Source organism: Chenopodium quinoa, unplaced genomic scaffold (assembly GCF_001683475.1).
Source record: "Chenopodium quinoa cultivar QQ74 unplaced genomic scaffold, ASM168347v1, whole genome shotgun sequence".
Taxonomy (NCBI): domain Eukaryota; kingdom Viridiplantae; phylum Streptophyta; class Magnoliopsida; order Caryophyllales; family Amaranthaceae; genus Chenopodium; species Chenopodium quinoa.
The window spans coordinates 3041031-3053703 of record NW_018745281.1 but is presented as its reverse complement, the minus strand read 5'-3'; the positions used below and the strand labels follow the sequence as shown (position 1 = coordinate 3053703).

The 12673-nt window shown below is 34.6% G+C and overlaps 1 protein-coding gene across 1 annotated transcript; it reads left to right on the top strand.

Annotated features, from left to right (window-relative positions):
• Positions 1-994: 994 nt before the first annotated feature.
• Positions 995-9848, top strand: LOC110711590 (protein PRD1-like). Its single transcript, XM_021889996.1, is given in 10 exon segments — positions 995-1665; positions 3395-3501; positions 3593-3768; positions 4361-4672; positions 4969-5929; positions 6022-6838; positions 6841-7097; positions 7165-7822; positions 8217-8443; positions 9671-9848. Coding segments are annotated over 10 exon segments (4188 nt in total). The 5' UTR covers positions 995-1170.
• The last annotated feature ends 2825 nt before the right edge of the window (positions 9849-12673 follow it).

Below are 12673 nucleotides of genomic sequence, written 5' to 3'. Positions count from 1 at the left end.
CATTAGGCCAATCCTTCATTCATCATCGACTTATCATAAGTAAGTGAAAATTAGGGAATTTAGGGATAACAAACGGGCGGTGTGGTGCAATTGTGGATACCCCCTCCCCCATACCTATATCCACCTGAAATTTCTATACCCACTACCCACTGTGGAATCCATATCTGCTCCACCACCCAAGTAGATATCTACTACCCACTAATTCACATATTACCTGCCTATACCCACTTATTACCACCTATGACCAGCAACTTTATATATCAATAAAATTATATAATAGGTGTATATAAAATGTTGGGATTTGGCGAACAAGTGGATATTGAATGGGCGGTAGATATAAGTCGAGCGTGATTTCAAATTCACCACCTATTCGACGAATACGAAGTATGACTTTTTTATATCCATACTCACTCATTAATCATTATCCATCAAATTTACACTCATATCCATTTCAATTAGGGCGGGTGCTGAGGGGTGTGCATGGAACGGGTACCCGTACCGTTAGTACTAACAGTTAGGTTAACCGATAACCAATATCACTAAAAGTGATATCTTTAAACCGAACCGATAAGTTCGGGTATCCAGATTTTCGGATCGGTTATCGGGTACCAATAAGATATCCAATAATGATAATTTAACTTAATAATGTAGTTATTATGATATTATTTAACATTAATTAACAACAATACCACATGATCTTGACCAAATTATTACTGAGTAATAAAATATTACTAATTATTGATATTATAAAGTGATTATGAAGTAAAATAAGAGTTTAGATTTTAGAAAAATAGATTTAAGGAGGAATAAAAACAAAAAAATTGCTTATTGGATCGGATCGGGTAACCGTTAATTTTAAAATGGTACCTAATAACCATACTCATTGAAACGGGTACCTAAACCGTTTAGATTATCAAATCGGGTACGCTTATTTTTATGAACGGTTATGAAATGAATTTTCGGGTAGTTTTGCTCAGCCTTAGATGTTGTGCATAATCCGCGAGTCATACCGTAAATCACATACACGCGCGCGCAAAAAAAGAAAATGACAGCACTCGGCTCTTCTATAAATACCATTTCTCACCTCCTTCCTTTGGCGCCATAACCCCCCAAATTCAAAATTTGCTCCTCTCTCATTTCTCCATCTTGATGATCACCAAACCCAGAAAAATGTACACCTACTTCGAACAACAATACTCGACATCTTCGGTTCTGGTTCCAATTCCGATTCCAATGCAATCGAATCATCCAAAATCACCACCATCTTCATCATCACCCCAATCATGCAGTCAAGGTCATCGATCTTCGCTCATCCTTCCAACCGAAGAAGGAGGTTCAATTTGCTTACTCTGTTTCACAAACCTAATCTCAAACCCTAATTCTCCTACCTTCCATGTCTCCTACGCTCTCTCTCAGCTCTCTCATGCCGTTTCTCAACCTTCCTTTCTCTCTCCTCTTCTCTCGTTTCATACTCACCTCATTCTCTCTCCTCTTGTTCATTCTCTCTCCTCTATCGATGATGAACAGATTGCTCGGCAAGTTATTGATGTTGTTTCTGAGATTTCTGATTATGGCGGTTCTTCGGTTGCTGGTGATTTTGTTGCGAGTGTTGCTGCTGTTTTGTCGTCTGGTGAACTTGCTTGGAGTCGTCGTCAGGTTTACTCGGTGAGTTGTTTTTCTGTTTGTGATGAATTTTGATCAATTAGGTTTGGATTTTTGTGGTTTTATGAGATGATTTTTGGTGGAAATTGAATTGAGTGGTGAAATGTAGTGTTAGGTTTTGATGTGATATTTTTTTTGGAGATTGATGAAATTGTTTGATTTCTGGAGTTTTGTTTTGTAGAAATTGAGTGGTGATTTGTGTAATGTAATTTTAGGTTTTGATGTGATTTATTTTTATTGGAGATTGGTGAAAATGTGTGATAACCTAAGTTGATTTTTGATGTTATATTTTGTGAAATTGAGGGGTGAATCTGAGTGATAATGTAATTTTAGGTCTAGATGTGATCACATTTTTGGAGATTGATGAAATTGTGTGATTTCATATGAAGTTTATTTTGTGAAAATTGAGTGGTGAATTTAAGTGAAAAATGTAATTTTAGGTTTCAATGAATTTTTTTTTTTTTTTTTCCATAATTTCTTTTGGAGATTAATGAACTTGTGTAAATTTGTATTTAAATGGAGATTGCAAATGAGAATTGGTGGTTTCTCTCTTAGGTTGTGCTCAATTTTGATGAATGGATAGGTTGTTTGATGTCAATGTTTGGTAAATTGGTTGCTGAAGCTATGTCAGAGATCTGGTGTGAATTTCTGGAGACTTGATTTTACAACTTTTCGAGTTTTGAAATGAGAGGTGCGGAGGGTGGAGACCATAGTATTGAAATCGATAGGCATGTTGTAATCAGTAAAGATGGAGTTATTGGTAAGAACATTATAAATTCACTTCTGAATCGAATATGACATTTGGATATAATTTTGGTGAGATATATGCTTATAGCTAGCTTAGCATTCTGGTTACCATTATCTGTAAAAATCATTGATGCATTCTATTATTTGAAAAACCCGTAGAAAGTATGCAAATAGAAATGTGAATGTATAGGCAGTAATCGCAACAGCATATATGGATGGGTGTATAAGTGTATAATATTGTGCCTAGAATGAGTGTGAAATAGATTTTTCTTTTCTACAATGTGGTTATACTGTTACTTTATTGGTTAATTAGCTACATACTAATATACGGATTGATTTTGAGTGTTGAAGTATTCTCTCTACTTTTCCTTTACCCATCTTTGTTTTAGGTGTAGTTAGATTTAAGCCTATGTAGTTAGATTTAATCCTATGATGAATACCCATCTTTGTTTTAGGTGTAGTGAGATTTAAGCCTATGATGAATACATTTTAGCCTATGTAGTTAGATTTAAGCCTTTCTTCTAGATTTAAGCCTACCATCTTTGTTTTAGCTGTAGTTAGATTTGACTCATTTGAGCTATAAGCCTAAAATGAGTACATGTATTGTGTATCCATTTGTTTGGTCATTTGTGAAGTGATTGGATTTAAGCCTATGATGAATAAAACATGCATTATGTCACAACAGTGATCATAAAGTAGTCAGCTTATTGAGTGAAATTATGCTTAACTGCTCCAAACTTCTTCCCATTTACTCATATAGTTTTCTATTAGTGCATTTGCAGCATATAATATCAAGTAAACTACAAGCATTAAGTAAACACAAATTAGTCATATTTAGCCTTCTATCATAAAATAAAAGGTTTTTGCCTTTCCTTGCTGTCACCCCACCTCCCCCCCCCCCCCCCCCACCCCCTTTGGCACCTCAGTGATTTGGAGTTAAACTCACTATTTTTTTTTTTTTTTCCCCTGTCCAACATAAATGTAGCTACATTGTCTGGGAGTTCTTTTGACACGTCAAATGGATACTTATGCCTGTATCAAAGATAAAACTGGTCTGATCAACAATCTTGTGATGGGTCTTCAATTGCCAAGGTATCAGCCAGAGCAAACACAGAGCAGTTTATTTATTGAGTACAGATGACTATCTTTTCACTTTGTCATTGCTATGCCATCACAAATGCAGTGAAGAAATTCGAGGGGAGATCATGTTTGTTCTATACAGGATATGTATCCTCCAGTATTCCAGTGAAGATGAGGAAGGTGCTGATATATTGCTTGAGTATAGCCCCATGATCTTACAATTATCTTTGGATGCACTTATGAAGACTCAAAGAGATGATGTTCGCCTAAACTGTTTAGGTTTGTCCCTTATATCTCACAACTGCCTGTATATAGCTTTCTAGTTTGGATCATTCTGCAACACCTGCAGAACCAAGCTGCAAGACAATATCATAAGTTGCCTTTATGGTTTATATTAGTAGAGGATCTTAAATTTTGGATTCCAATCTTTTATTTTCTCTGGGCACGAAGGAATTAAGCCTCAGTAAGATCAGTCTAATGTATAGTAATGTCAATTGGGTTATAGTTTTCAGCTGGTCAGATATTACACTAGTACTTGAGCTTGAGTGAAAGTTATAAAAGCAAGGTATAACTTGGAAAACTCTATTAGTGCATTATTAGCTAGAATTCTTTGCTTGGTAAAATCTCTTGAGCAGCTTGCATGAGGATGTGTCATGACTGTCATCTCTTGTTAAGGATCAAATTGAATCTGCAAGCTAAGCTAGGTGTTCATTTGGAGTAGATTAATAAATTTGGATGAGACGGGATTTACGTTTTGTCTTAAGGTTGTAACATCCTTGCATCACATGGAAGAGAAGCGCTGCAAGAAGCTCTTTGTATTTGCATTTCATTTCAGACTCTTAGTTAAGTAATGACTGATTTACTTGTGTAGCTGTTCTGAAGGTGTTGGGTCAAAGAGGATTCCTCTCAAATGCCTTTTCAAGTGACTTCAACGTGATGGATACCTGTGAAGCTGATAACTATACGCAATCCTCCGATGATCAACCTAATGGTTCTTCTTTAAGTAGATTGTTTGCTGAGGCTATTAAGTCTCCATTGCTCTCTCCTGATAGTGAAGTTCAAATTTCTACACTGGACCTCATAGTACATTGTTTATCATGTGGGAACTGTTCACTCAAGCAAATTCAAGTCTTGGTGGAAGAGAATCTTGCAGACTACATATTTGAAATACTAAGGCTATCAGGTAACAGTTTGCTTGTGGTACTTTTAGTTTTCACTGCCCCTCAAGCTATGCCTAAACAAAAATTTACTGCAATCAAACATCAAGAGTATGCTTGGGACATCATGTTACATGTAGTATTTACTATTTTATATCATCAGTGATGCTTTGTGCAATGTTTTGTCAAACATCTTGCTATTCTTATTCAAATTATACTGTGGTTATTAGCAATTAATGTAGTTGTGGGTATAGATTTTCTGTTGGATGCATTTCATAAGCTACCTAACTGTATGCTTAAATTACGACTTCTACTTGCGCAGAGTACAAGGACCAGATAGTAAGCTCTTGCGTTCAAGCTCTTGATATCTTATCAGCAGCTGAACATATCTTCAGGCAGAGGCTTTTCCTTGGCTTCTCTACTTTGGTCTCTGTTCTGCCTCAGGTAGCTGAAATACCTTTTCATCCTGTTCAACCTCAGATGCTAAAGCTCATATTGGTTGGCATCTCAAGTTACCCTGGAGTAGTATCTTCCAAACTTGTTGAAGAAATAAGTTGTTCCTTGACACAAATACTAAAGAGATACTCTGCTGGTGAGATGGGTATGCTTCCTGAAACATTCATTAACATCTGTTCCATTTTTGTCGCTCTTGTGAAATCTCCTTCAGCTAGTGGAGCTTCAAATTTGATGACTACAGTCCTACAAGCATCAAGACATGCAATTCTGGCCTCATTGAGCACAAATGACTTAAACGGCTACCAACTTCTGCATTCTTTATCTCTGTTAAAAGAAACATACTCATTTTGTCACGAAATCAGCTCCATATGTAACAGTACAGAGATGCAACCGAGAAATTCAATTATAGAAGTATGTAAAAATCATATAGTACCTTGGTTTATGACAGAAATCAATGGTTTGGAAGAGGAGAGTGTGTTGGGAATATTGGAGACCCTGCACTTCATACTGTTACAAGCTCATAATAATCAGGCCTTGCAACGCACTCATGCTCTACTTTCACTCTCATGGTTCAGCTTGTCTTTCAGATGTTTAGGTCTGCATCCTACAGAAAAGATGAAATTGACAGTGTATCTGATGCTAAGTACTATTGTGGATAATATTCTTGGCGATGATTCTGGCAAATCCATCAGAACTGTTGCATCTGCTTTGCCAACAGATCCTGTTGATCTTCTGTTTCTTCTGGGGCAGAAGCACAACTTAGATCTGTCATCTTGCCAGACTGCTGTATTACAAATACTGCATATCAGCTCTTTATACGACGAAATGCAAGAATCTAACCCTGCTTTATATTTTCTTGACTTATTAATGTCCTTCAAGTTTTCCATCTTAACCTTTAGATTTTTCCCATCTTTCTCAGGCTTGCTGACAAGAAGCTAGTTTTGACTTCTCTGGAGCAATATATGCTTGCCAACAGCAGCCACTTGCTTTTCGGAGCTGTTGACTCGATTGTGGTAGTCTATTTGTTGAATCTTTATGCTCTGTGTAGAAGCTTTGCCAAAAAGAACTACCAGATTTGTTACAGTTCTGATGCAGAAAAGATTTACTTCGAGCTCTTGGAGGAGCGAGATTGGGATTTATCATCTTTCGACATTCACCCATCCTCATTAAAATGGTTGTTTCAACAGGAGAAATTCAGCAAGTCCTTGTCTTGCCAAATCCTCAAACTCTCTCGAAATAGTTTCTCAAATGACACGCTAGTGAACTGTGGGATTCTTAATTTCCGTAATATAGCATGTTTAGCCTCTCTAGGAGACAACCTTTTACCAAAACTGTTGGTCCTTTTGCTGAAACAGCTTGTTGGAAAAGATATGTTGCTAGAGGATGTAATATCATTACTTCATTTCATATCATCAATTATCACCATTTTTCCGCATGCTGCAGATCAGCTCTGCATGCATGGGATGGGCAGTGCAGTTCAAAATCTCTGTTCAGATTTGTTATGCTCTTCGTCACTGGAGAACTACATGATCGTTTCACGTTTTATCTTCTTCATCTTATGTTCCGTGCAATCTCAAACACTCTATGATGATGAAGCTTGGCTTGCAGTGGTGATAAAGGTAGGTAAGTCTTTGTGTAAAGCATTGAGACCTAGTTTCATCCATGAATCTTTCTTACTTTTTTTTTTTTTTCTTTTACGTCTCTCTCCAAGCAGCTGTTTGATTCGTTTACTTCCACCATGAGGGCTAATGGATGGACAGAAGAGCATCTATTAGTACTTGGTGTCCTTTCATTGGTTTTGCATCATTCCACTCAGGGCGTGCTCATAGAAACTGCAAGGTTTATACTTCTGAATTCTCCTTTAGCCTCCCTAATGCGAGCCACAGTTGATGGACTCTTGGCGAATGGATCTGCTTCAATTGAGCAAGAAGAGGAATCAGACACCGAGCGCACATTAGTTTTTCTACTGTTATTTCTCTATTTTTACCTAAAAAGGTAAGCAATGTTTTATTGAGCAACATGTTGATTGTTTCTTCAGATTTATAACTCTTTTGTGCTTTAGTTTGCAAGTTGTTCTACCAGGAAGCGTGGACTGGCAAAATTTCTTCAATTTACCAGAAGGGACATGTGCATTTCCTGCAGTTGGAATTTCTTGCCAGGATGTATGCAGGTTCCTGCATTTCGGTTCATCCCTGGTCAAATTAATTGCCTCACATTGCCTGTTCGAGTTGTTGAGTGGGATCACAAATCAACAGAATGGATTGAAATGCGGCAAGGGGTATTTAAGGTCCATAGTTGCGGTATTAGAAGGCCTTATTTTTCACTGTGATCTTCGAATTGCCCTGAACTCTAGCCTCTGTTTATCAATGATCTTCAGCTGGGAAGTACCCAGTGCCTATCATACAAGCTTAAATAGAAACAACAGCTGGTGCAGGATGATTGTGGAAGAGCTAGCCAGATCTTTGGCTGCGCCATCTTCAGTATCTACTTCATTGATGAATCATCACCGGCCTGCAGTGCACATTGCTACTGCTCTTCTAAGATCAAAATCTGTTCCTTCATGGATGAATTCTGTGTTCGATGAAGCCTGTGTATCTAGCTTAATCGAGAACCTCTCTCCTAATAACACTAGTGTTGAGGTGGTTCTCTTATTTCAACAGCTGCTGCTGTCAGCTTATCTGAAGCCTGATCAAATTGATAAACTGGATAATTTGCTTCAGGTAAATCTCGTCTCAAATTGTCATATGATTTTTGCCATGAACTGTTCGGCCCATTCATTATATTTTGTACTAGATAATACCTGATCCATGCCCATTTTTGTTTGATCAAAGATAGTGAAAAAGAATTAACAAAATCGGATATTAGTCAACTGTACTCTAATTTACTCTGTATTATGATGTACTTGTAGTCGTTTACTAAGAGATTTTTACCAATGAAATAGCAGCATTATACGACTAATAAGATTGTTGGTTGTATACTACCGTGTTAATACATTAAATTCCAAACTAGGTTATGTACATTCAAACTTTCTGTGATGTATAGTCTTAAGAACTAACCAAAATGCAATGAGGAGAATGACGCAAAACCATTTATATTCTACATTATGAATTTCAGGCATGTAAGAGCTGCATACGCATGGGAAGTAAAGACGGTGATTGCACGGGAGAGCAAGGAAGGAAGGTTGTGACAATGTCGAGCGACTTGGGAGAAATTTGTGAGGTTCTACTCCAATCAATGTCGTTGGAAACACAATTGGATGTTAATTTTGGCGGATATCATGCCAAGGCTAATAGATTAATGGAAGAAATGGAGTTGTTTTCCAGGCTCGCGGAAGATAGGAGGTTTGAGGACGCATGCTGAACTTAAGCCTGTTCAAGTTTAAGATTTATTAATACTGTTTGAGCACTGTAAATAGTTCGATCTGTTGTTTTTGCATATTACAGAACTGAATTAATGCATGAATGTAAGAATTCCATTTCTATTTATATAAATACATATATTAATATAAGCACACTATTGGTTATTAGTTCCTCATTCAGCTGTTTGAAGAAGGCGGTTTAACCAGTTAATTCATGGAGAACCACATAATATCATGAAAAGAGTAACTAAATTATCTATGACCACATAGTAAAAGCAGGGATGGAATCATGAAAATCGTAACTTAGAGGGGTTGTCATTACCATGGTTTGTTAATTAAGCAACCTGATTCTGTGCAACCATTGTAACATTGTTCAGGTTATATCTAAGCAAAGGCTTTGACAAATAAGTAACACGATTAAAATTCAAGTGGACATGAAATTATGAGTTGATTTGATGGAAAAAGTACCAATACTAGAAACTACACTTCCTCACTTAACCCACAGAAATGAAAAACACCTAAATGGTTATAAGACGACTTATATCGTTATATCAAACCTCGTTGTCTTCCTCTTTGGTGGACTTGATTGTTCCGAAAGGTGAAACGAGACTCTCGAAAGGTGAACTATCTATTGAGGATTGTTGTAGAGTATCTCGACTTGGATCAATTAATGTGATTCCGGAAATATGTGATTTCAAATAATTCCGTACTAAAAACTTGTTATTGGAAGTAATGTATAGCAAACGCTTATCTCCAATATCGAATGAAAACAATTTCTCCCAAGAACTCCATTCATTGCCTTGTTTCAATGTCCATACATCAGATTATGGTCTCGATGATGAGTAGCAAAGTAGCGACAGGCACCCATTCATCTCCAAAAAAGAAGCCTTACTATATCGAATTAGCCAATCCATCCATGGAAATTCTTTAAATCTTTCATCAACTATATCAAATCCAACGATGTGCCTCGTCTTCCTATTACGGCTCACCTCGACAGACCAGTACAAAATATCATCAACCACTGTCGGTAGTGGCACTACTACCGGCTTGAAATAACGAATACATGTATCAGTATAACTTAGCACGTTCCATTTCCCAGTGCTCAAGGAGTACACATAAAAGTCCAAACTAGTTGTTGAAGCGGCAAAAATCTTATAGTCATCAATAGACGGTATATAGCCAAACCATTAATCAAAAACTGTTGGTGCAGGATTAGTAATGATATTGATGTGTTGCAGGATTACAAAGAAATAGGAATTGATAACAAAGTATTATTGTTGTATAACAGAGATAAGATAAGCAAACGAGGCCATTACAAGAACCCACAATATCCACCACTCGACCCTCTTCCGATTGTAGTTGTTGTCGAAAGTGTATATCGAGAGTAAAATTCATCTCGATAGGGCTTTTCAGATTGCTAGACTCATCGAATGGCAATAACATGAACTTGTATGAGCTAGTATAATAAGGACTATAAGTAAGTAAGATAAATCTAATATATATATATATATATATATATATATATATATATATATATATATATATATATATATATATATATATAAAGTAGGTATTTTTGGAGAGTATTCGGAGCGCCACGTAAGAAATATACTTATTTCGATCAATAAGAAGAAAGATTTGTATTTTATTTTTGAATTAAAAAATTATGTCGGCACCTAGATAAAAGTAACGAATTAGATTTGATATATCTAAAATTTTAACGCCACATAGATTATAATCCAAGAATTAAATTATTTTAATGAAAAAAATAAAGTAAAAATATAGGAAAAAATATATTTATTAATTCAATACTACGAGTATATAGAATCCAAAAAAAAAATATACTAAGAAATATTAAATGATAAACGCTTATAATAAAGTCTGATACCAATCATTAAAGATAAATTTTGATAGTATTTATGATAAGAAATACAAATTGTTCGTTAATTATAATTAAATTAAAATTTGTGATACCTACCATTATAAATTGACACATCATATGACACAAACAAAATTTCGTATCAATAAAAAACCCCATCAAGCGAATTTTGTGTTAGTAATTTTGTGTTAATTTTTGGTCATCAATGGCCGAGTAATTTTTAACTTAATTTTTAAAATCCTATGTTTAAATTAGTATTTCTAATTATTACTTACATTGTATTAATTTAGGATACTTAACGATTATATGTTTTTGTTTTATTTACTAAATGTTTTTTTACATGCAAATCTAACACATCATACAACACAAATAAAAATTCGTATCAATACAAAACCTCATCAAGCGAATTTTGTGTTAGTAATTTTGTGTTATTTTTAGGTCATCAATGTCCGGATAATTTTCAAAATCTTATGTTTAAATTTATATTTGTAATTATTAGTTGCATTGTATTTATCCAGGATACTTAACGATTATTTGTTTATGTAATGGCATACGATTAGGTGTTGTATACTTAATATATGGATGACATTGGTTATTTTTCGAGATGATGAAAAAATTTCAATGCATAGATTTGATTTTATAACGCAACAATTTTTCATTTATTGGTAAATATATTGATTTATTTTATATAAATGTAGAGATTTAATTTACATCAGTTTCAGTTTGGCTAACATTTCACGGTTCAATTTATCCATTGATGTAGTAGGTTGGTTGTGGACGAGGTTGGTAATTCTATCGAAATAAAAGATATGGTAAAACAATGAATAATGATTTAGGATTTAAATTATTAAAAATTTATCATTTCAAATTAAAGATTTTAAATAACGGAAAAAATATCATATTTACAATTTATTTATATTTAATAAATTCATTATAAATTATTGTAAAAAAAATTAAATATTAAATTTTTTTAATTTTGTCTGAAATTATTAAATATAATAAATCAAATAATTAAAATCTTAGATGAAAAAACCGTGCATCACACTGACTTCCATCGAATTTTAGATATTCTGGGATCCAAATCATTTTGGAACTAAGGCTCTGTTGTTGTTGTTATTGTTTGGTCCCATATGTCTACCCAACCCTAGTAATTTTTGTTTCTTTTTTCAAAAAAAAAAAAAAAAAAAAACCTTAGATATCTTGATACCATGTGTTCCCCACTCATAGCATTTTCAATTTTTTTTAAAATATCATCACATATTTCAACTAATGTTGGATATCATGGTGGCACGGTCTACCCACTTTTAGTATTGTCATATATTTAAACTGGTATTTTAAAATAGAAAATTTTGGATATTTACACGTATTTATTCACTCCTATTATTGTCATATTATTTAGGATACAATTTCCTTAAAATTAATATTTTAAAATAGGAAATTTTAGATATCATGATATCATGTGACTTCCCACCCATAATATTTTCATTCTTTTCAATTTCATGATGTTAAAAGGTGTTGTATCGAATCAGGACCTCGTTGGGCCAAGTTAGTGGGCAAGAATCCCCTAGAGTTAGGGGGGGAGGGGGGTAACAGAATTCTCACCCGAAGTTGCGGAAATTTGGTTCGATGACGAAACATTGTCGTTCATCAAACACTTCCCATAAGCATTACCCTCCAATTTCACCAATGATGTGAGAATTAGGTAATTTTAATTGACCTTTTAATTTAGTTGCGTATGACTTTTTATTAATGAATCGATTTTGTTCAAAAAAAAAAATTCGTGAAGCAAGCGAGGGAAAGAGGTCTAGGTAAACTCAACCCTAAAATTATATAGAGAAGCTATTTTGTGTGGATGTCCGCACGCAAATTTCCGTGCGGCTGACTTGGCTGATATGTTTTACTTGTTGGCTGATATGTTTCATGTGTTAGCTGATATGTTTCATTTGTTAGCTAATATGATTTTTGTGTTGGCTAATATATCCTTTTTGTTGGCTGATATATATATATATAGGTTCCTTTTGTTAGCTGATATCAGACATCATTTGGCTTATATGTTTCTTTAGTTGGTTGATATATTTATTTTGTTGGATGATATGTATATTTTAATTGTTGGCTTATATGTTTCATTTTGTTGGCTGATATGTTTATTTTGTTGGCTTACTTGTTGCTTTTGTTTGTTGATTTCATCCTTTTGTTGGCTGATATACATCCTTTGTTGCTTGATATGTTCTTTATGTGGCTGATAAGTACCTTTTGTTATACTACTCTTGTTGGCTGATATGTATCTTTTGTTGACTGATATATTTTTTTTGTTGGTTGATACGTGTTTTTTTT